General features: G+C 32.7%; 1 protein-coding gene across 2 annotated transcripts in view; it reads left to right on the top strand.

The window, feature by feature from the left end:
- LOC113505074 (irregular chiasm C-roughest protein-like) overlaps positions 1–26,437 on the top strand; it is a 113,224-nt gene that overhangs the window by 45,037 nt on the left and 41,750 nt on the right. The window contains exons 1-4 of one of the 2 annotated variants that reach the window (XM_026887583.1): positions 8,715–9,035; positions 19,424–19,832; positions 21,531–21,681; positions 23,979–24,059. In XM_026887583.1, the coding sequence (XP_026743384.1) occupies positions 19,584–19,832; positions 21,531–21,681; positions 23,979–24,059 (481 nt within the window). In that variant the 5' untranslated portion in view covers positions 8,715–9,035; positions 19,424–19,583. Of the gene's footprint in view, positions 1–8,714; positions 9,036–19,423; positions 19,833–21,530; positions 21,682–23,978; positions 24,060–26,437 lie in introns of those variants that run through there. The other variant, XM_026887582.1, reaches the window with a different exon arrangement.

Genomic DNA, 26,437 nt, shown 5'->3' with positions numbered 1-26,437 from the left:
TATCGAACTAGACAACTAGACATAGCAATGACCTATTTACGTCAAACCGATGACATAACAGTACTCAGAATGATAAACTATGGCAGTTTTAATTAAAATACTGTATTGATATATTGCAGTCAACAGCAATTTGATGGATTCTTTATGTTGTAGTAGTAAAACCCGTTTCTTGAAATTGAGTGGTTTTCGATGTGAGATTAGCAGTTGGATTTATAGCTAGCTGCTGTCCGCGGCTTTGCCCACCTGGTTATTGCCGTAAGATAATTAGGTAGTCTTTTTAACGAAGTTTTATGAAAGTAGCCAATGTGTTAAACCAAAGTGACAGCTATCTTTATACCAAATTACATCAAAACTGGTTTAGCAGTTTGGACATGAAGACGTAACAAACATACAAACATGCATACTTTTGCATTTATAATATTAGTGTAATATTATTATTTATTATTAATATTATTTTAATGTAATGTTTTTTGTCGTTTCTGTCTTAAATTACGAACTTAATTTGGTCTTGCTCGTGTTTGCGAATACAAAATTTATGAAATATTACACAAACCCTTTTTCTAGTCGATTTTAGTAATAGCGAACTGAGTATTTTACAACGATGAATCTTACACGTGTTATTTTGAAGACAGTTTTTGATCGAGGATTAAAAGGTTTCAAAAGAGCGCATTATTTTTGGAATCAGTCGAAAAGCGTTCAAAATCTATCGCTATAACTTTTTGCTTTGAAACAAAATAACACACCCAGATGGTTTGCCTTTTCAAGACTAAAGAAACGGAGTACAGATACTTTCACATTTATAACTCAACTACACAAAAATTTCAATAAAAAAAAAAACATAAAAAAATGATCACTCAAAAAAACCAGCCAATACACAAAACTGACAACCACAACCACCAAAATAGAAAAAGAAAAACTCAAAATTTAAGTTCAGTGACCTAGAAATTCATGACAGGCTGACCTATGAATAAAACAGGCTGGGAACAACCCTTAAAGTAACTTTAAAAGGCCGGCCTTAAATGTTTGCCTTCATTTAACGATGTCATGTGTACCCTGTCGTACTCTTCAGCGGACTTCAAAAAAGGAAGGTTATAATCCGAATGAACTTTTTATTTTGTTTTTTGTAGAGTTGAGTTTTGAAAATATTATGATGTTACTGGTTGGTGATAAGTGTGACAGTAGAAGTTTTATTATGTTAGCTAATTATCGTAGACCTCTTTGCATAAAAACTCTCCGACTTAAATAAATGAATCAATGTAAGATTTTGTATATTATATGTTTAAAATCGAGTTTTTAAACAAAATGTCTGTGTACTGTCACAAATTGAAGGTCAGATAGGCAGACTGTTTTATAACAGTTTTTTTTCTTTCTGATTATTTATTTTGTTTCTGAACCCAGTACATTTTGAAAGCTAAATCTAACATGTCTTGGGTCATGACTAGACAAAAAAAAACAGATTTACATAAACCAAGAATATCAATGTAAAAGTAAACGCCGTCTATATTCCTGCCTGTCACTACTAAAATACTTATCAAATTCTGATAAAGATAGCTAGAGATATATCTTTAGAAAAGGCTAAGACTTCTGTTTACCTCAACAACCAATCGCCCCGCTCTCAAACCAGTATACAAACACTAGAAAAATATCGGCCAACGCATATGAAACCTTATTTCATTTCAAAAACATCATTTAATTTTTTAATTCTGATCCGAGCATTTAGTGATAGAATAAACATTACATAAGGGAATCGAGCGTAAATAATTCGGGTAAATCTATTGTTTAGCCCATTTAAAGGGTCCCTGAAAGGGTTTTTTGGGACACCATGCTAAATCGATTTTAGTTTCAATTTGTTTTGTCATCGATTTTCTTTTTTCGGATTTTGGTTTTGATTATTTTTGGGATTAAGTCGTAGAGTTTAATTACTTGGACATTTTTAATTGACTAACAAGTTGTCTTTTTGCTAATTAAAATGAAACTTTAATGAAGAAAAAATTGATTATAAAGTTAATTCTGTACTTCAAAATTTTAGGCTATTTTCACGATTCAACAAAAGTCTTATTTATAAAAGTCACGAAATACCCCAAGAACCTTTTAAACAGTAAACATAAGTGGAAAATTTCTCAACATTTCTAAAATAACCTGGAAGACGTTATTTACCCATATTTGCATGTTCCTCCTAAGATTTATAACGTTTACAGAAATGCACGGTAAAGGCAACAGGTGTTACTTCATTAGGACTGCAATGCTAATTGCTCATGAGTCAACTTAACCCTTTTGTCCCAAATATATGTTGAAAACGTGATGTGCTAAAGTTTTTTGAAACCCGCAAAGGACAAGCATTTGTGCTGTGTGTGATCCATGAATGCTTGTACTGGGCTCCAATTCTGCTATTTACAATGGCCGATGAGGTTTGGCTTAAAATGTAAATTTTGGTATTCTCTTAAGCATTTTTCTACACGATAATATATGACGTGTAAAAGCGATATCATTCAGCCTATTTGACGAATAAATAATCAAGTTCATTTTTTTTCTCTTTATTTATTTCGGGACTTTTGTACAAAGATACATGGCAGTCCCATTGTACCTGATAATATTTCAAACCAATACACGAGGTATTAAACATAAATCTTCAAAAACCAACCAAGTTCATTTTTATTTTAAATCGCATTAATTCTGCCGCTTTAGTTTATTTTTTTGCTTAAAATTAAAAGAAAACGATTTTGCAGGTGTTGAAATATCAAAAAAATCAAGAGAAACCTCTCAATATTAAAGAATGGTGTCATGTATGATTATCTTACCGACAAAACAACAAAATGTCGGACAAGATTGTCCTTTTTTAAATAAAAAAAAAGTTAAGCAATAAAATCGAAAACGTATCTGTTTCGAGTATTTTTTTTCTTCGGCCAACATCGTTAAGATACCCACTTTATGCACAGTTCACAGCTGAGATTTCGATATAATCACAACATACGTACAAAGGAATTTCATCTCTATGTCTCTAGAAATAAGTGTCAATTTAGTTTGGATGTTAAAAGCGATGGTAGTCAGTTGTTTTTGGCTTGTACGATTAAACGGATGTCCAGGGCATCCGTTCTCAGAAGGATTGAAACGGTATAAAATTAAAAAAAAAGTGTGACATAGGGTTATTTAGCATTATGAGCACATTGCAGTGTATGGTTATTTTAGTAATGTTTGTTAATGTGTTTAAAAGAGGTTATTAAATGCATGGCCTCTTTTTAATCTTGTTCAAGTTTGGCATTTATATTTTCATTTTTTTTTTTAACTTTGTTTAAGTTGAATTTAGGTTAACTATTGTGACCATCCCAAAGAACTGTACCTCGCTAGCTTACAGATTGTGAAAAAATATGTAGTTACTCCATAAATGATTAAAGTTAAAAAATCTAAAAGTACCCAGTTTAAAAAATTAAAACCCTAATGTAAAAAAAAAACAAAAGTTATACTTTTTAACTATTAAATGCTAATATTTATAAATGATAAAAGATTTATAAGTTTATTTAAATTTGTCATACACAAATAAAATCAAGAAACGTTTCCCATACAAATGTTATGAACAAATTTTTTGTTCGCCGATCCAAACAGCAGTGTGTCCCAACCAGCATCACGGCCTAACCCTTCAATAACAAAGTTGCTGTAATAAGATGATTGTTTTAATAATAGTTTACGTTAATAATAGCCCCAAACCTGCTTCCATATAGCTCGGAAAACAAATAATTGGACTCAAATGGCCTTTACATTGTTATCGTAATCTGTGCTTGTTTTGAGAAAAAAAATCTCGATCATTGAAATTATCTTTTGTGCATGTGAATGATTGAACTTGCCTCTTTTCCAAACTATGTTTGGGTCGGCTTCCAGTCTAACCGGATTCAGCTAAGTACCTGTGTTTTACAAGGAGCGACTGAATATCTGACCTCCTCAACCCAGTTACCTGGGCAACATGATACCCCTTAGACTGGTTGTCAGACTTTTCATGCTTCTGACTACCTATAACGACTGTCAAAGATGTATGAATAACAACCGGGACCTACAATTTAACGTGCCTTCCGAAACACGGAGGAACTCGTTATGACAAAGATGGACCAACCGCGTCAAGCGTAGCTTAACCTGTGACCTATCCACTTATGCAGTTGTAGCTTAGCCACGAGCTCCTCTTGATTGGGCTTGCCCCGTACTATGAAATCCAAAAAATGTTTTTTTGTCGTTTTTGAGACAAGTCAACGCTATATAGTGTACAGCGCCAAAGGTACAGTTAGCGACAAAAGTAATGCATGTTCCATTTTTGAGTTGTCATTTTGAGGATACGAAATTCGAATGTGCTCGCAAATTGCATTTATGTGGTATTTATGTATTTTGCAATTGGTATTTTAAGTATTTTTTTAATGACTGTAATTAGTGTGACAAACACTATTTGACACTTTTTCTTTTTAATTCTTTTCATAACTGTTCTTGACACTTTGATTTATTTATTTTTTATAAAATACGTATATGTCGTGGTGCCCTTGTGGTTACGTACGGATTCTTATGTATAAGTTTACAGATTCGATCCTAAAGCAGGCAAGTGCCTTTATAAACTTATATGTACCTACTTCGCATCCAAGACACCAACAAACAAGTGTTAGGGTAAAAATTGGAAGAAGCAGAATTCCAAATACATATTGGAATCTGGAATCACCAATCCACGGTGACCAGTCGTGGTGATCAATGCTTAATCTCATATAATGGAAAGGAACCTTGAACCCAGCAGTAAGACATTTAAGGCCGATAGTGGCTCATAGAGCCAGAAGACCAAAAAGCAGTACATAGACCAATTGAAGGAAAAGGCAGAAATTACAACGAATAAGGAAATAAGAGACATGGTAAAGGATAGGAAAAAATGGCAAATACTTCACCGACAAGTGCCAAGCATTAAAATATTCGATTAATTAATTATCTTATACATATGTACCTATATTATGCAAAAAGAGACACGTCGGACCATTTGTAATAAACCTTATGACGGGATGTAGCGTTCGTCATACTTACAGGAAAATGTATGACTCAGATATTTGGTAGCTTGAACTCATTCTTCGAAGCTATAAATAATAAGATTTTAAGTGTTTTTAAATAAAGCTTTACAAGTACTAAAATGATCCCTATGACTATCGTAATAAGGATTAAATTTCTCGATAATTATGTGTCTTCAGACAAGATGTATTTTTTTGTTTTTTATATCAATTTAATCTTCATCTTCCCGTGGTTTTCCCAATTTATTTTGAGTTCCTGCAATTTCTTTTGCTCTTCAATTATCATTTATTTGTTATACAAGTTTGCCTTGATATTATTGACTTAACTTTGACTCTCAGTTCAAGATATTTCAGCGAATTGTCAGCGCTTACAGTAACACGCTGTTTCAACACGGCCACATATATACATCCTCTCGTTGAATTATTTGAAAGATTTGTCCTTTATCATAATTTCATACTCTTTCATACAAATAATTACAAATAATCTCAAATGTGGATGGATACAGGGGAAGAGGGTGATCAAGGAAACGATTGGACTGAGTGAAAGGCGATATGGCTGCAAAGAGTGTTTCTTGTGAGATGACGTCAGATAGAAAGGCATTTAAGCAGAAGACATGATGCGCCGACTACAAATAATAATTGGGATAAGAGCAGGGGAATGATTTTCAATTTATCTGCCAGATAACGGCTAATCAGTGATTGTGAAGCAGGCGCTAAATGTAACTTGTCTTCAACCAATTTTGTCAAAATCTGTTTTGCCTTTAACAACTTCGTAACCATGGCAACGAACTGGACTAATAACTCAATCATAGGTTGTCATTGTGATTAACCATAGCGGATTGTGACAGCGGGTGTCTTGTCCGTTATTTCATGTCATTTTAACAGTTTTGGGAATACCTACTGTGAACCGTTATTTGTGAAAACACTTAATTAGTATCTAAGTATGTCGTTTGTAGTTCTTTTAGTTGTCTTTTAATTGGTTTTAATTGTATTAATTACAAGGTAAATTTATGATCCCTTTGTTACAAATTAGATTTTTATGACGGTATTATGAACTAAATTCGATTGTTTTTTCATCAATTGCTTTTAATCTTCTTATAAAATAGTCGTTTTAGAAAATAGATATTCTTTTGTAATTAACTTCTTTTTTTACAATCAAGGACCATTCTATTTCAGAACTTATGGCTATTAAATGCTGCAATGGTTTAATGAAGCGTATTTATCGGGATTGCCCGACTAGTTTCGGACCCAACTGGAGTCTTTAATCGTGAGCTGACGTGACGGGCTTGCTTTAAAACCACCAGACCTATAACAGTCTAACCTTAAAACTAGCTTTCACAACTTAAAGCCTCTAAATGGCTTTCATAGAGAACCATTTCATCAAAAACAATTCTTTCAAAATACTAAACAAAACGCAATAAATCGTACAACATAGTACCCATAAGAATATACAATTAGGTAGCTTTTAATGATACGTGATAAAGGAAACATGTACTTTGTCCAGTTAATAACTGTAGTTGTGGTTTTATTGAAAATGTTAATGTATACGATCGATGGTTTGAAGGACGAGCTGACACTGTTAAAAAGGATTCAATATGGCGGACGTCTGGTAATTTATGTAATTCACAAAGTGTTACAATAGTAGGTAATTGTTATGTTTCAAATAATAATATTTGAAAAATTAAGAACAGTTTAATGTATTATCAACACCAATATAAGACTGAGAGTCATTGTTTGTATGTTTGTTTGAACGTGCTAACCTCAGGGGCTACTATACCGATTTGAAAAATTATTTCAGTCCTGGATAGGCTATTTATTGAGGAAGGCGAAAATTTATATTTTTTTTAAACGACTCCCGCAGTAAGAGATTTAATCCTTGTTATAATCGCGGGGGTTTTACAAACACAAAAATGCTTGTCCTACCGCGGGGATCGAACCCGCGACACTTCGCGCACAGTGAGTTTGGTGTGATGCCCGCAACCACTCGGCTATCCTCGCAGTCAAATATCAGGATTAATGATGAGTTTCAAGGGTATAATATAGATTATTCAATACATACAAATAATAAAATAGTGAAAAAATCCACCATAAGACGATTCACGATGAAATTAACAAATTCAAAGTCTTGGTCAGTGATCTTGGTAGCTTACTTGGTAAAGGGACTGCCGCTTATCGGGAGCTGCAGGTTTTAGTAATATCTTAATAAAAAAAACTATTGCAAACTGTTTAACACACTACAGTTTAGAATATATTTCTCTAAGAATTCATTACATATCATTACCTATTTGGATATTAAATTCGATGGCTAGCACAGATATAAAAATTGTTTGTCTGTTAAGTTCAAAATGTTTCTACTTTATTTTTCATTGAACTGTTTTCATTTTCTTATTACATTACTGTAAATAAATATTACTCATTTCAAACAACTTTCAAGGAAACTCATTATTTTTTTGTCAATTACAAATCGATCGAAGCCGTGTATTCGTTTTCTGTTAGTAATGCTTATCATATCGTATCAATTGTAAATGTACTTTTCATTCAAATATATTTTATTTCAATAACTCCTAATCTTTATTTCCAATTCCCTATCTAAGTAAAAAACTAATCAGTTGTATGTAAAGTGGATTTTTTCGTTGCTATTAACTTGCTTTATCGTTTTTCGTCTCAAACACGAAAAAAATAAACCTCGAAAGTAACAATAGATCTAAAGCTAATAAAAGTGACTTCTTTTTTTAAACTGAACCCTAAAAAAACTTGATCATGTCGAAACTCGTACGGAGAATGCACTCCATTTCCGGACAACCAATAGCGTCTGAGCATTTAAATTTAGAACCATTTCTAAATTCGAATCTAAAATGGCGTCTTCCCTGCTATCTGTTTAACCGACATAAGGTTCCATTTTCGAAACATTGTTATTTTCTATGTTTGAATTTAGAATTTCATGAATTAACTAAATGATTCTAAATTTGAAGCTTTCTGTTACTTTTACCATTAACGCCCTTTATACAAGAGGCAATTTAATTCACTGATCTGACTTTCGTTTCAAACTAACCATCGAATTCGAATATTGGAGACTAAATTCGTCGAAATTCCGAAATTTTTGTCACCCAATGTCGCACTCATTGCCATATATTTTCCTCTTCACTTTCCTTAATATGCGTTTTAGTACCGTTTTAAATGTTTAAGACACTGTTAATGTGTTATCGAATGTTCAGTTTGGATATAGTATTTTAATTGTAACTACTTAATTGATTTTATGCCCTTCTGAATGTTCTGCTTTAAGAACTAGTGAAGCGTCAATGTTTTAATTTCAGTCAACATTCTAGTAAGAAAATACTTGTGTGATTGGATCTTCGTTTTGAATCTGTTTTTGAGACTAATTAGGGGCTTCTGAAACTAAATTGTCAATATAATCCTAAGAAACGACTTCAATAGTCTTAATTCGTCGTTTTTTGTATGTTTGTTACCTCATACCTTTGCACTCGATGACCCGATTTTGTGGAACATTGTTTCATTTAATGCAAAAATGTCATTTGGTACCGTTTGTCAGCAGTTTAAGGTCGGTTGTATGTCTTCGTTGAAAATATTATTTAATTTTATACATGTTGTACTTGAGATGATTTTTTTTTAGCATCAGACTTTGAAGTTGCTGTTTTCACATAGTATAAATGTCTCTACTTCTAAACCATGAACAAAAGTTAACCCTCTCATTACCGGCACTACCAGTAATCACGACCAACTGCACAAACATTTTCGGTACATTTACTCGTACATTAAAATACTATTTTTAACTGACAACGGACACAATTAATTAATAACTCAACCGGAGATCATTCGGAACCCTCTGAGTCACGCTTACGAGGGGGTAGGTTAAAAATATCCGGGAGTAACATTCTGACTTTACGGGACAGTCGTGTGGCGCGGTCTGAATGGTCACACCGTGTGCATTGCCAGGGTTAAGATTTTACAGTTTTTTTTTCAATGTGAATATTTGTGTGCAGTGTTTTTTTTGAGGTGAGTTGGTTGTGTAAAAGTTGTTGTGTGTGATTTTCAGGTAAATATTAAAAATTGTAAAATAAATACATATTATATACGTGTTCCGAATTTAGTGAAATAGTTCATAGAAGATAAATACGTTTCAATATAGGTCTAGGTTTATTATAGTATACCTATATATAGGTGTCTTTTTAATTTTATTTACTAGGTACTTCGTTTTATGGAATTCATTTGTTATTTAAACACTTTTTACACAATATAATTTTAAAACTTCTAAACTTTATCTCCAACTAATATAACTAACGGATAAAAAATCTAAATTAACACTGTAATATTCAATATAATATCAATTAAAGTTAACTATCCTATTAACTATTTAAAATAACACGTGATTATCATTATCACTTATCAACATTATATTTAAAAAACATTAAAAAATTTAAGCACATGGTTTTGTACATTTAACCACAGATTACTTAACGATATTAAAACAATCCTAATTGGTACATCATAGAGTCCATAATTGAAAACTTCTTTTTCGAAAATCGAGTACTTAAGATCTACAATACTTAATTATATTACTTTTATAAAACATTAATACTCTTTCTCACTTCCAAGTATTAAATAGTCTTAATACGTAGAACATAAGGTTTATTATTGATAATTATTGTTTTAATTACCGATTCCACACATTGATCTTTGAAGTTCGTTTTAAGATGAGACGTATTAACTAAGAAATAAGGTTGAATATTGATTTTGACTTCAAACTCAGATATTAGATGACACCGTGTGACATAAAATCGAATAACCGAAATTAGTTTGACTTAATCTCTCTCTTAGAACACTTATCGATAATAAATTTAAACGATTACAATAAAAGTAAAAATAACCTAAAGTTAGAGATAACTGAGATCCGGGATCAGTTACTAATTAGATGTTAATAAGCCTCTTATAGCACAACTATTCCCGTTGTTAGAGCGAGATAGCACTATATTGTGGATAGTTACGTCTCGCTTCCACGTCTTTAATCTTAGTTAATATTTGTAGGGTTTGGCTGCTAATTAGGTAGTATCGAAAACATTAGTTTTTATTGGAAAAGTGATAATTTAAATTAGTGTGAGAAGTATTTATCGATATGCAAATTAATTAAAATTTAGGCTTATATCGATACAAAAATAGACAGTAATTTTGAAAGTATAGTTTAGTATAAACTAGCTATTGCCCGCGACTTCGTCTGCGTGGTTAGACGTTATAAGTTATGACTTTTTCTTCGCTCCTATTGGTCGCAGCGTGATGATATATAGCCTAAAACCTTCCTCAATTAATGGTCTATTCAACACAAAAATATTTTTTCAATTTGAACCAGTAGTTTCTGAGATTAGCGCGTTCAAACAAACAAACAAACAATTAGTAGGTATATACATAGTACATACATAGTATATACATAGTACAATTAGTATATAGATGCCAACGATATCTTCGCTACGTTTCATCGATTTTTAATTTCTCGCGCGGAGATTTTAATATTACGATAACCTATTAACTTTTTTGGCGTAGTGTAAAAGGCAATTTTGTTTTATATTACATGCATAATATATCTCACTTATTTATTTGGATAAGGATTAATACTGTATTGTTAAAAAGAGGTTCGTAAATAACCCATAATTTGACTGTATTAAGAAAACACATAAAAATGGTTATTGTGGGTTATCCTTGGAAGATAGACGTATACCACCACGGACTTTTTTGTAGATCTATTAAAGAGGTACAAACCCGCCATACATTGTTTTGTTGTAACTCAAAAGGTTTTGGCAGCGTTCTCGAGGAAAGCTCTCGAATGGCTTAATTTTTTCCGACATGTTTAACTAATATCGTTGTAATAACGTCAGTTTACACAAAACCTAAATTTATTATACACTAAAACCTTCTTCAAGAATTGCTCTATCTATTGTTGAAAACCGCATAAAAATCCGTTCAGTACTTTTCTAGTTTATCGCGAACAGACAGACAGACAGACAGATAGACAGACGCGGCGGGGGACTTTGTTTTATAATATGTAAGGATAAGGATGATTGCATTGCCAACACTGGATAGCCGAATAGTCCAAGTCTACTCCAACCCACGTGTCGCGGGTTCGATCCCCACGTAGGACAATCATTGGTGTGATGCACGAATGTTGGTCTTGAATCTGGGTTATATGAGGACGTTATTTGTATCTTTTTGAAGTCCTACGACACAAGATTTGTTTCAGCGGGAGTAATCTTTAAAGATAAATAAATAACAGTAAACACTAGCGCATTGTGTCTTTTGTCTAGCTCTTGAAAAATACAAACTTTTTCAATAACGATGTGTTCCTTAAGACACCTTGATACAATTATACTATTTATAACAATTAGGTTTTCTTTAAATTAAACCTGTGTGAAAGCGAGACGCATTACGCGGCGTAGAACGGCATCTCTCTTAAACTCACCAAAATGTTTACAGTTATCACGTTTCGGTAAAACATCAAAAACAACTTTAAATTTATTGATACTTTATCACATCGATCACAAAATTTATCTCCAATTTAAATGAGATCTTTTGTTCTAAAACTTTTTATTGAAATTAAACATGAACATTAACTTTCTCACCATTTTTATAATTAAAAGAAGACTCTCCATTCCAAATACCATGAGAAAACGAATAAAATACAAATAACCCTCCAAAATATAAAGCAAGAACTAATTGAAATTAATAAACATACCGATTTTAATTATAATATTGAATTCTTGACATACAGATGTTTTAATTTTAGTAATTAATTGTTGATTTTACGAGCGACGTTTATAAAGGCAGGCTAGGTTTTTGGTAGTAATTGAAAAAAGCATTTGACGTAACTGGTTCGGTATACCTATATACATAGTTTGTGGATGACTTGAAATTTATCTGTATTTTTTAGGTTTGTTAGGTCAGAGCTTCGGACTGGGTGAACTGATTTTGTTGATAATTTTTTCGTTTAATGAAGAAGAGCTGTCCTTTGGTTCAAAAGCCATCAATTTTGGATGAGTAGTTTTTTATTTGATATCGGTTGTATTGTTTTTTTGTTACAAAAATATAATTCTACAATATCTTATCAATTCTCTTAACTTAATCAAGTCCAATACTGAAGTCTACACTATTGTTGATATATGATGATTGTGCTAATTAAAGGCGGCAAAAGTATAATAATATACGGGAGACTTAATACAAAAAAGTATAAACATGTATTTTCTGCCACACAAAATATCCCCAAATTTTCAACAAAGTTCAAATCAGAATCTCATACAAAAATCTCTTTACCCTCTCGATTCATGAACCAACAACTTTATAGCACCTGATCTTGCCTAGTCTTGTAACCTAGGTACGTTCCATGTATCTAGGTCGAAATGTAGCTCGAAAATGGACTAGCTCAACTGTGAGGTTTCCCACACTAAAGATACTGGTTTAACGTAATATTGAATAAGGTTTCTGTATTGAGAGCAAAATCTAACATTATTAATAGGTGTCGCGATAAGAAGAGATAAAAACTAGAAAATAAAAATCGTCATTGAATAACTTACTAATTATGGGAGTACGGATAGCTGAATGGTTGAGGTCACCAAGTAAAATGCACTATGCGGGAATCAGGTTTTCTTCTCTGCGTAGGACAAGCGTTTGTCTGGTTCTCCTGAGTTTGGGTGTGTTTGTGCATTTGACTTATTTGGAAGTTATTAAAAAACTAGCTGTTGCCCGCGACTTCGTTCCCGTGGGTAGAAGATATAAACTATGATTTATACCTGCCCTGTTTTTTTCACATTTTCCATTGTATCTTTGCTCCTATTAGTTGCAGCGTGATGGTTTATAGCCTAAAGCCTTCCTCTATGAATGGTCTATTCAAAACAGAAATATTTTTTTCAATTTGGACCCGTAGTTCCTGAGATTAGCGCGTTCAAACAAACAAACTCTTCAGCTTTTTATATTAGTATATAGAATACAGATAAACAAATTATACGAAACTGAAATAATTTTAGTTTTGCGTAGCTGCTTTTCTTTAAATAAAGTTCAAAAAAAAATATATAACGTAATTTGCGAATCTTGAAATTAGTAATCATATCTGATTATTTATTCTTTCATTGCCAGGTCAGAGCTTTTTTATTACTCTAAACTTTTAAAAGAGACATTACCTAACTCAAATAAAGGTCTATAAAAAAAATGACAACCCGTATTTAACAAAATGATGTAACACAATAACTTTCCTTATCACAACGAACAGTCGTAAAAATAAAACATATATGTCATTTTATCATGGTAATTAAACTTAGTGCTTAATAATAGTCATTACAAATAACCTAGAATTCTAGACACCCTATTATCGAAAAGTCTTAATACCAATAATAAACGGTTTTACCTTGAGAATCTAAGTAACACGACATAATTATACGTTTAACCATATTTTCTAGATTCTAGACTATTTATCGGCTCGATCTAGATAATTTCAGGTCTCGTAATAGCCTACCTGTTTCTAGTAAATACATGAATCGTAATTAGTGTACTAGTTTTGTAATCCGTTCGTATGAATTAGCCGAGTTATATCGGGTATGATTTCACACGGTGTGGATGCAAATCAGTTTAGATGTGATAATAAAGTATCGGGTTTATGAATCAGTTATGCTTTAACTTTTAAATTTTCTGAGTATTTCTGTTCTTTTAATCTATCATAACATATGTTTGGCAAATATTGAAGAAAGAGAAAAATAGAAAAAAGGGAAGTTTCATTATCTTAATTCATAGCATAGACAGTACATGTCATCAACTTTCATACGATAAAAAAATATGTCATATTTTCCATTTCTTCAGGGGACGTGTGGACGACCTTGTTATGACAAAGATGGTCACGCATCTACTACCCGACCGTGTCCAGCTTAACCTGTCGATCAACTTATGTAGTTATAGCTTAGCCATGAGCTAATCATAATATGTTATAACTGTTTTTCTAGAGTCATAATCCAATATACGTATTTAGATGAATAGAATATTGAAAACGATTAGTACTGACGAAGCAAGGGATTTTACGTCTGAGTTAAAAATAATATTGATAGTGACGAGTATTTTCGATGGCAGACTGTTTTCAAATTCAACTCGATCTCGTCGATCTAAATTTAGAATGACAGCTGACCGGGAGTACCAAAGATTGTCAATTGTCAAATTTTTTTTTTTTTTTTTATAATAACTATCGTGAGACTGATTCATTATTAAATGATGTAACGGTTTACTCACGCGTATTTATCGGGGTAGCCCGACTAGTTTCGGACACAACCGGAGTCCTTAATTATGAGCAGACGCGGCGGGATCGCGAGTCGAACTGGTAAAAAAATATTTTTACTAAAAACATGAAATGAAAACACTTATACTATAAGTAGGATATCATCATCACTTTTAAATATATCTTTTATAAAGCTCTCCTCGACATTTCCTATCTGACTTCCTTGAAAAGAAATGTCAAGACAAACCCAGGGGAACAAAAAGATGGTCTATTTACGTTTTCATATTTAAGAAGTGATAATATTTTGGATGATACTTTTTTATGGTCTGGCATAGTACCTAGGAGCAATACAATAATGAGATAACTAGTATTTGTGTGATGATGATATGGTTACAAATAAACAAAATAAAATATTTTGTATTTATACGTTTTGCCCTATAAGTCAAAAGTTCGACTCGCGACTCCACTGAATTTCGATCCAAGATTCCAGTTGGATCCGAAACTTGTCGGGCGATCCAAAAAATACGGTTAAATAAACTATTTCCACATAAGTGTGACAAACAACTCATCCTTACAAAAGCTACTACAAAAATAATCCCAACAACATTTCAAAACCAATAAAACTTTAATCAAAATCACTCCGAACTATTCGAAAAACGTTACTAAAAACAATCGGGTCCGTCATGAAAATTCCCAAAACAGTCATTAAGTATTAATAGTTCGTGACAATCGTTTGAAATTCAGTCATGTTGATCGCTTGAATGCGGAAGCGACTATTTTTAGGGACACGTCTCTATCAAAGGGCGTAGACATTGTTACATAGCATGAAAGTAGAAAACGAACCAAAAGCTTCAAATGTACTGGAATGACGTTCCTTTTCGACATGTGACTTTGACTTGTCAGTATTAAACACTTGAAAGATTCGTCGAGGTAGACGAGTAAAAATGTTTATACGGATAGCCGAGTGGTTGAGGTCATCACGCCAAACCCACTTTGCGCGACGTGTCACGGGTTCGATCCCCGCGTTGGACAAGTATTTGTGTTATCCACGAATGCTTGTTCTGAGTCTGGGTGTCCTTGTGCATGAAAATAGTATGTTTGTGAAACACCCCGCGACACAAGGATTAAATTCCTTAGTGCGGGAGTCGATTTAAAAAATAGAAAAAAAGATGATGAAGAATGTTTCTTAGTTTTAATGATTGTCACTTGCCTTGTATGAAAGTTGGCACAGTTTTTAGGGGTAACGTACTCAAACGGTAAAACGGAACTTCTTTCTGTCCTTCAATCCGTCACCAGTCTGTATCCCCTAATACCAAAACAGTTGTTTTTCAATTTTTCTACGTATGTACGTATAGACTAACACAAGTTTTACCAACTCAGTATGGATAATTCAATTAGTATATAAATGATTGACTAAATAGTTAATACAAATTACAATTATACTTAAAACCTTTCTTACATTTTACATGAAATATTAAAACGTCAGTAAGCTTTCATCACACTATTTCTTATGCAATTTTCTTGACGTTTTCGTTATGAAAAAAGTCACATTAATTTGCAACTGCGTGCATTACTTCATACTACCTTATTAGCAACAGTTAAGTTTCACAACGACATCCTACTAATATTATAAGTTTGTATGGATGTATGTTCGTTTCTCGCAAGAGTCACTAAACGGATTTAGACGAAACTTGGTGCGCAGATAGTTTCCAACCAGAATTTACATTCCTTTCCTACTAATATTATAAATGCGAAAGTAACTCTGTCTGTCTGTCTGTCTGTTACGCTTTCACGGCTAAACCACTGAACTGATTTTAATTAAATTTGGTACAGAGATAGAGTTGACCTTGAGAAAGAACATAGGATAGTTTTTATCCCGGACTTTCGAAGAGTTCTCTTGGAAACGCGATATAACTGACATCGACCCGGGCGGAAAGCTAGTATAGAATAGTTCATACCGATTTTATGGTAGCGTGAGATTTTCTATTTTCAACAGCTAGTTTATAATTATAATTAACAAAAGAAATACCACAAGTGGGTGTTTACACAAAAAATCCTTTTTATACTTATTCAATCTTTTATTTTAAAATTGCTCTTGATCAAGGGAATTTTTCTAGAAAAATACAAGGTTTTGCAAGGAGAAGCCTAGCACAATTCATGTCTAGAAAGTTTACGTGAAACTTTGTTTTCTTGGTAATTTATTATTTTAAGAGTTCTTTGTTTAAGGGAGTTGTGGATGGAGCGTTTTCGCGTTTTCGCGAAATACTGACGGCTGACTAGGTTCATATAAATATTGCTACTGAGTATTTGTTGAATATTAATCACATTAATATTATTAATGCGAAAGTATGTGAAAATGACGATTTCGATGAAGTTTGGATGAACTGATAGGCTACTTTTATCCGACTTCGTTAAGAAATCTAATGTTTATGCAGCTATTACCGAAACCCACTGGAGACTAGCTAGTCGACTAACAGACGCTTTTTTGGCGATGTGTTAACAAGCTTAGTAATTAATAATAATATCACATTCCGCAAGTTACACATAGTAATGTCTAATCTCAAATTATGATAAACTTGTATTATGAGTACTGGTTAACTGATAAACATACTTTCATATTTGTAAGTACACACGTATTAATGGGGATTTGATTCGATCATATGATCTCCAGTATAGTATTCAGAGACACTAACTACTGACCAACATTACATTTAAAACAGGAATAAAGAGGTTTAGCTTAAATAGCTTTTATAAAACATATTACAACAAACATTGAACGTGCAGCCACCCTAAAACTATACTCAGATAAGCTTTCAGAGAATTCAGTTAGCTACGGATCATAAACCACGTTAGTCTTAAAACTGTTTGGTGTTTACCACAAGTTTACATTTGCTAACTTATGTTTTAGACATAAAAGTTTTTATGTCTCGCCAGTACTTAGCCTTATTATCTTGAGCGCATTTCGCAAAATATTGTCAACAGACGTAACTTAAATAAGTAGGGAGTAAAACGTGTTCAATTGTTTATTTTTGAATGTTCCACTTTAGGATAAAGATTCATTTTCTCTTCAATTTTATTGTTGTCCAAAATTCTGAAGAGAATTTAGTTTCTTCCCGCCCTTTGCTTCTTATAATTGCCTCGATTTTGGAAATTGTTATAATTTTGGAAAGATATAATAATCTTTAAAGATATACAAAACAAAAAACGTTCAAGAACTGTACTTCAAAAGTCGTGATTGCTAATAGATAATCGTAAACTATAAAAGAAACTCTGATTTCGTAAAGTGTTTTCTGGGGATGTGTTGTAATCCCAGAATATTTATTAATTTCATAATAACGTATTTAGAAGTGTTTATTAGTGGCTTATAACAGAACAAAGGTAATGGTGTAATATGAATGACGATTTGAGCGAAGCGTGGGCATAAAAATAATGGCTTTGATAATTATGCTTTTAGATTACGTAACCTTTGCAAGACCTTCATAAGCTCACAAATAGGTTTATGTGGATTTCTAATACCTACATTTAAGACAATTTCAAAAACATCACATCCTTTTTTGTAACAGTTACCCGGGTAGGTATATACATTCTTGAATGCCCTGCAGAATAAGGCTTTCGAATAAAGTAGTACTTTCTAATAAGCATGTTTGTTACTTCTTTACGCCTAAACTGCTGCACAGATTTTAATGAAATTCGTCATGGAGTCACATGGCACCTTGATTTAACAGAGAATAAAGTAGTATAGTGTATTTTGGTATCTGCCACATTAGCTTTCAAAGCTGACTCTTACGGTAGAGAAAGCGAGACTGCACATCAATCTTTCTGACGTCACTATTCCACAATGGCAACAATACTCTTTAAAAACTTAAAGTACATGCACTGACCTAAATTTATCATAAAAATATTTCAGTTTTTTTTGTTCTTGTCATCAAAGATACAGAAAACATGCAGACAGGAAATAACTGGCGCCACCAAGTAACATGACTGTACAAACTGGTTTAGATAAATAAATAATTCAAAGAGTTAATTAGGTGTTCGGTAGAAAGAAGGTTAATAACATGTATGGTATAAATACTGTATTTTTATGACAGTCCAGTGACAGTTGAGCTTTTGATGTTCCGATAGATGCCGCGATATTGGTGAATAGAGTATATTAAGTTGCAGTATTTTGCTGTTGATGTTCGGTCACTTGAAAATTCATTTCAATTTGGCTTTGTAATGTATATACGAACATATTTTACGATCATGTGCACTATAAAAAAAAACCTTATTCAAGCATTTCTGTGATCTACGAATGCTTTTTCTAAGCCTGGGTGTCTTTGTGCATGTTACTTGAAAGTTTGTGAAATGCTCGTCACACAAGAGTTAAATTAAGTAATCCAAAAGGACTAGCAGCTTCTTTTTGTTATATAGATTATTTCTGGTGTAGAAAAAACATAACATAAGAAAAAAAAACTGTTAGGGGTCGACTAACCGTCGTTCAGGAATATCAAAAATAGATAGAAGCTGATCCTCAGACCTAATAAATATGGATTAAAATTTCATAAATATCGGTCACGAGAACTTTACATAAAAATGGAAATAAAAAAAATAATTTCTATTTGTGTTTTTTAATTCACTGACTTTGAAACTTTAAGTTTTTCAATGCTCCAATTTAAAAGGCAAACTTTAAAAGCAAGCAGACCAAGAACAGCTCCATTTATCATTTAGTTAGAATATTTATGTGATTAATGCTTTACATAGTGTAATTTATTCGTAATATAAATCAATTACTGTTGTACTAGAATCTTAATTGACATTTAAATATTGAACTAAAAATGACAAGTATGTAAATTAATGTTACCTAGCATTGATTTATTGCAAATTTTATTCTAACCTACATATTTAAACGAAATCTGGGGGCACGGCCGTGCCCCCACCAAGTCGGTCAAAATAGCGTCACGGCCATACCATCCTTTTCTCGAAGCAATTCAGACCATTTTCGACCCCCTGTAATTTCGTTGTGGATGCATATTTACAAAAATACCTTTAAAAATGTTTATATGACACCTTTACAAATTTTTAAGACACTATATTAGTCAATCATGACCCTAACTAAAAAAGGAAAAAAGCCATCACACTTAACTAACTCTATTTTTATTTGTTACAGATATCATCGAGCTCTCCTAAAACCCGAAAAACGATAAATCATCAACTAAAGAGCATCTAAAATAAAACCCAAAAGCTATGGCAATCATCTCAAAAATGTGTGCGACGAAAATAGACAATGTTCCTACGTAGGGAAGGCTGAAACTTCCGTTAAAATGTGAATGTCTAATAATAAAACCCGGATATCCTTATGTTGGTCGGATAATAGTATTCAGTGTTTTGTGGCGGTTATAATGATGTTGGATGTTAGTTTTAGATTAAGACTTACGAGTAGGGGAGTATCACCATTGTTCCTTTTGCTCCGGACTCAAAATGTGTTAGTGCTTGGTTTTTGTACAGTGTTATTTGGTGTTTTTGGTGTGTGCGGTGGTTATCAGGAGCAGAAGTTCGCTATGGAGCCGCAGGACCAGGTAATTATGAACTTTTCACTAAATTCTTTCCAAATCCTCGATGAAATGAAAAATGTTTTCTGACACTGTCAGACTTAAGTAGCTCGTAGAGACAAAGATATATCAAGTAACGTGATTAGGTTAAGTATCATTGAAAACGAAAACGAATATAACAAAACGTGTTCATTATTTGCCAAATTATAAGGTTTCCTGTAAGTTATTTTGCTTTCACCCAGAATAGTAAAATAAAGTAGGTAAAGAATAATTTTAATAGCCTAATTGGTAATGGCTATGGTAACTATACAATATTTCACGCCGTACTTACCGTTTAAGTAGAAGCAGGTTTAATATCCCGTAGTGCCGGTTTTTATTGGTATATAATATACCTGTTACAACCAGATAGAGTGGGAGCATATATATACATCGCTGTGAAAAAGATATAGATTAGAAATTATATTAAAAAGAATGTAACAAGATTCTACCAGTAAATAACGAGAATAGCTCTTACAATAATGTCTCAAGAAATAACAACTACATACGTACATCCTTTCGTAAAAGTCGGTCGGTACCTTTGGTCTACAGTAAAAGGCCAAATCACAGACCACACTGCTAGCAACACGGATGTATTTGAAACAGGAAATGAGACGAAAATTACAGTCGCCACTTTAAAACGGACACATGTCATTAGTTGCGACCCAAGACTGGTAAATTTCTGAAACGAATTCGATGTCTTTATAGAAACGAAAGTTTTCGATGATAATATTACTGTAAAAGATGTACATCGAAAAATAACATCAAATAATTTCATATTGATAGATGCTTAAGCAGAAACTGAAATCAATATTAAAAATAATGACGTCAAAATAAAATGGTAGAAGGAAAGATTATAATAAATTAAAATACAGGAAACAATTAGTACCAAATCAAAAACAGAATTCTGGGAAGCAATATCTAGATGATTTCAAATTAAGGAATAGGATCAAATTAAAATACGGAGAATTCGATTCGAAATAACAACAAGCCATACAAAAATATGTTTTAAGTTTATTAGTAAAAGATTCCAAATCAAAGCAAACATTAATTGGATTTTATTCTGTTTATTCGTTGCCGGTTGCACTGCTTTTGTTTATATTGTTACGTAGAAGCAAAGCCCAAAAGCCTTGTAACTAGCTCAGATTAATTTATCCTAAAGTAAATTTGTACTTGGAATTTATCTACGTAATCATGTTTAGTATCTCAGGTTAAACATTTACTTAATTATTTGTCTGAAACCTTATTTTCTCTCGCAGCGTTAGCTGAATTTCTAGACACACTTATACGAAATAATCATGCTAAGGTTTCTCGTAACGAATCTCGTTAATAAATTTCCCTCTTTGTTCTAGAATTCCATTTTTGCTTGTACATTAACATTCAGACCTTTTTAAAGCTCTGATGACTTGAATAGATGAAGTTTCTTTGCTATTCATTAACTGTGAATTAACTTCTCGTTTTTATTGATCTATTTTTTTGTATTTACTTGTTACTCTTGAAATGACAATTAATGCGTTAAAAAGAAAGCAGAGCAAGAAACAAAATTTAGTTTAATCTCTCACCCTTTTTCAGAAGACTTTTAGAATTCAATATACAGTAGTATTCTCTTACTCTGAATACATGATTTAGCCATGCGATCCATTATCATCGTCATCAAAAACAACTCTTTCATTTTCTTTCTCTTTCCAGACTGCAGTTGTCGGCTCTCGTGTAACGTTACCATGCCGAGTGGAGAACAAGGCAGGTCAGCTACAGTGGACAAAGGACGACTTCGGTCTTGGCTTGCACAGGGAACTGAGCGGCTACGACCGGTATAAGATGATCGGGAGTGATGAAGAAGGTAATTATGCATTTTGAGTTCTTTCTTTTGAACAGTCGCCAAGCGCTTTTCTGTGTTATTCGATTATTGGTAAAAAAATAGTGTGTTTTTTTTTAATAAAATGTTCTTTTCTCCGATGAAAGTTACAGATCTTGAAAGCTTGTTTGTTGATTTAAGGATTAATTTTGGAAACTATAAGTACCTAAGCAATAAAAAAATATTTTAATTTGTCAGTAATCTAGTTATCGTATATTCTAGTGGTATAAAGACCATGTATCATAAGAACCCCGTAGCCATATCATAATACTAGCTGTTGCCCGTGACTTCGTCTCCGTGGGTAGAAGATATAAGTTATGATTTAGGTATACCTGCCCGATTTTTTTTTCACATTTTCCATTATATCTTAGCTCCTATTAGTCGCAGCGTGATGGTTCATAGCCTAAAGCCTTCCTCGATGAATGGTATATTCAACACAAAAATATTTTTTCAATTTGGACCATTAGTTCCTGAGATTAGCGCGTTCAAACAAACTAACAAACTCTTCAGCTTTGTATATTAGTATAGATGTTAATGTTGGATGTCGAAATCTATGAAAGCTAGAAAAGGTACAAAGTCAAATATGTTGACTTACCAATGAAATCGTAAAATAAGCTTCAGTCAACGACTTCTGGAAACGCAAACCATTCAAAAGCTTCTTAAAGTTCACAAACTCATTATAGGTACTTTTGGTGATGAGGAAGTTTATAAATAAACCTTAGGGATTGGTTACAATCCAGTGGCTGCAAGTCAATCACTTTGAAATGGATGAGCGATGAATGAAGTCGATAATGATCTGGGTATTTCAACATTCATACTGAATTAGAAAGATTCTACTTCGTTTCCTGGAAGCGAGTTATTTCTACTGAAATTGTGGGATTTTTAAATAAACTTTGGACTGATAACGATCTACACGTGGATATAGCTTGCATCACTGAAGTACTGACGAGAAGAAATCAATAAGAGTAACAATGCTAATAAACTGGCACTAGAAATTCTTACAGCTGTGAATCGAACCGAAATTCCAATGAAGCAGCAAATCCTTATCGAAATGACGTAAAATAAGGAATGTAGTGCAAATATTTAATTAAACTAAATCAAGTCAGACTGCAAGACAGGCAATCGATTCTCAACGAAAACCTGAGCATTCCACGAGTTTGAATTCTCTCTAAATTATCTTCAGTATTCAAGTCAATTGGGAAGCTATTTGAATTCAACCATTTTGCTTACTCAGCTGCTAAGGCAAAGCGAAGCTTAAATATGAAGGCGATTTTGACTTGGATTTGCTTTTACGTCTGTTTTTGCATTAAGTTTCTCACTAGCTATTGTATTAAGAGGTTTAGGGATTACGTCTAGATAAGCTGCTTCGTCATCCAATTTACTAATAATAATTGGATTTTGTTGGGGAATAGTTTTGTTAATGCTCTTTGAGTTTTCATTGGAACTATGGAGATTAAAATTGTTTGTCTGATAGTAAATTTCAGCTTGTTCAGAAGCGAAAGGGGTATTTTCTTAAATAGAAATAATTTTGAAATATGACTGAATTTAATGCCAGTTATTACTGATGTGGTACGTTTTTTAAAATAACACCTAATCTAATAATGTAATTATTGTACCTAGATTAGAGTGGTGGCCTGTTTTGTTTAAGCATACTTTATGTAAGTAATCTAGTTATTTCGGTACCTAAATGTAATTAATAGGATTATTACGTAAAGGCTAACCTTCATTTAAAAAAATACTTTGGGCTTATATGAAAATGTGTTTATAAGTCTTCACTGTTCTGTTATATTTTTGTATGTATACACCAACGAAACCGCTTTAAAATAACGGAAAGAATCGTGAGGAAGTTCACAATTATTTAAAATTTTCAACACGAATATTCTCGCGTGCAACTCCCGAGATAATTTCGAATGTAGGTTCCTTAGTTGTTTGTTTCAGAAAACTCAATTATAATAATCATCTTGTTCAAACAAAGGATTCGTGTAATAACACTACGTCTTTCACCGAGACTTTTAGGTGTTATAGTATATCTATGGCTTTGCTTTAGACAGAGGTTTTTTATTAGCGACTGAATGTAACGCAAAGGGTAAGAGGCAGGGAAGTGGCATAAACAAACAAATGTCTGCGCCCTTCAGTGGAGTTATTCAAGGCTGATAATGATGATTGAGGGAAAAAAGTTGAAAAAAAATTTCGGGAAAATAATAGTATACGATAATAATAGTTTATAGAAATGATAAAATATTGAACTGGGACTAATTATAATTATTTTTTTTACTCCACAGGTGACTATTCCTTGGACATCAGAGATGTAACCCTCGATGATGACGCAAAATATCAGTGCCAGGTCAGCACAGGACTCAAAGGTACGTAAATCATGAAAGTGTTACCAAAAAACTCTAATAAAACCTACTAATTCCAGCCTAATAACAGTATTAAAACTGACCATGACAATGATCTCACTATCCAACATGCAAAAAACGAACACGTTAAAATTAAATTTAATAGTATTGAATTACAAACTTCCAACAAAAACGCAATGCCAAAAAGGCACCATAATTATAAATAACAAGCACTTAAAGCTACAGGATTTACAAACAAGAAGAACCAACGTCCCATTATAAAAGTTATAATGCCGAAAATAAATTGAAGTTTCCAATATTATCCTTAATTTTGTATAAAGCTGTCTCTCGCATTCTGTGTAATTTGAAATAATAAATCGATGTTCGACACACAAAATTACGATACAGTAGAGTACAAACACTTGCTTGTTAGCGTCTGGGGCGTATGTAAGAGAAAAAATGATTTTAGGGATCGAGTCATGAGAGGTGGGCGATTGGGCAAACTTTTGGAAAAGCTTGAGAATGATTTAGATGAACTGATCATGGAGTAAATTAACCAGACGTTTGGCAAATTTCAAAGGGTCTTTTATCTAGCAATGATTGATTGAAGAGGACGTTGAAAATTTAACTAATGAATTTCATACCACAATTTTTCTAATAAACTGACTTGAAAAATGCTCAAGTTTATTTGATAATCAAAAATCTCGAGAAATGGTCCTTGTTCTTTTTATATAAGCTAGTATATGATAAGAACATGGAAACTTGGAAATAGAGGGCTTAAGCAAAGAGAAACAAAAATTGAACGGTCCAGAAAAAAAACTATCTTACATTTTAAAACGAAACAATACAGATACAAATATAAATGAAAAACAAAACACTTTAACAGAAATAGGAAAGGCTAAGGCATCAATTCCTTAGAATTGCACTGGTGCTTTCCGCTTGGAACTCAGCCAAACCCGTAATTGAAAAAGCGTGAAGATAAGTGAGTGTAGTACTTGACTAAAAGATATAGCTAAATAGGCAATTTGGCATTGTCTTTGAAATAATTTGGTTTCGTAATCAAAGTGGCTTGAATGTCTTAATACCGCACTAAATGAGCTTTTCTTGTTAAAATTCTCTATAATGCAAAGCTTAATAGGTTATTCCGTGGATTCAAGTAGATTATTGTCGCTGTGCTTTTGTGGACCTGGAAAGATCTTAGAGTATAGTTTATTACACAAGACCATCCAATCTCAAACTAAGCATAGCTTGTAGTATGAGTACAAATGATCGTGCTCGTTACTCAAACAATTGTACTGGGTGGGAATCGAACCCACGACCTCCGGTATAGCATTCAGGGTCGCTAATCACTACCATTTAAATGTGTTTCCATATTCGAGTATCTTCTTAAATCTCCCAAAATACACCAGAAAACTATTTTTCATACCTATCCAAATAATTTTGTGAAATCCAATGTAACAAAACTCCATGGGAATTGTAATCCAATATTCCTTGTTTGAAATGAATTTACAATGGAACTATCTAGATAATTTTCATAGGCAAACAGTATAATTAATTCAAGTGTACCAGTTTATCTTTTTTATTTAATTTATTATGGTTAAATGAGGAGGTAGTTATCTGTTTATAGATTTATGAGCTGATAGTGATTGTAAGCGCAGTTTTACTATCATCAATGTGTAGTGTCGTATATTATGTTTTACTGTTTGAATAAAGCTGTTTCTATAATGTTGGGAATCCGTTTTCTTTCGTAGTTATATCTATCTTATCTTTTCATGGAGCCGTTTCGATAATAATGTTAGAATTTTGTATTTCAATGAAGCCTTAGTCGGTTTTGTTTAGGGTCCCGTACAGGCCTTTTTAGCTATCAGCGCAAGTACCAGAATCAAAAAAACTAACACGGCAGCTTTTTCAATCAATAATCATCTATAAATAGAGGATAGAGGCCACTGGTGATGAAGAAGTGTAAAAGCAGAGTCTTATAAAAGAGGCTCCGGTGTTTTGTCATCAGGCTGTTTCTTATGAACCGTGATAGCTAAACAGTTAAAACTTTCATAGGTGATGTAAGGTGACAAATACAATGTATGTTCAAATTTAGTTTGAAAAGTGTGAGGAATCTAGAGGTTATATAACAATACGCCTTCCGCTTATCCTCAATACCAAAGATAATTCTTTCGAGCCAAGTAACTATTGTTTTCGTACTTGAGCTTGAAGCCCGCGAAATTGTGTTTGCTTTTAATAAATTGAAAATCTTGACTCGTATTTTATTCTCGCCCTGTTTTCAAGCCTTCGTCTTTCGATTTTTCTTGATATTTTTATATTTTTAGGCGCTTGTAATCCGAACTGATGGATTCCTGAAGTTTGTTTCGTAAAAAAATCCGATTGTTTGTTTCTATAATCCATCT

This window comes from Trichoplusia ni, chromosome 24, assembly GCF_003590095.1.
Source record: "Trichoplusia ni isolate ovarian cell line Hi5 chromosome 24, tn1, whole genome shotgun sequence".
In the NCBI taxonomy this organism is placed as follows: Eukaryota; Metazoa; Arthropoda; class Insecta; order Lepidoptera; family Noctuidae; genus Trichoplusia; species Trichoplusia ni.
Note: the sequence above shows the minus strand (reverse complement) of the source record. Positions and strands in the feature narration are given on the sequence as shown.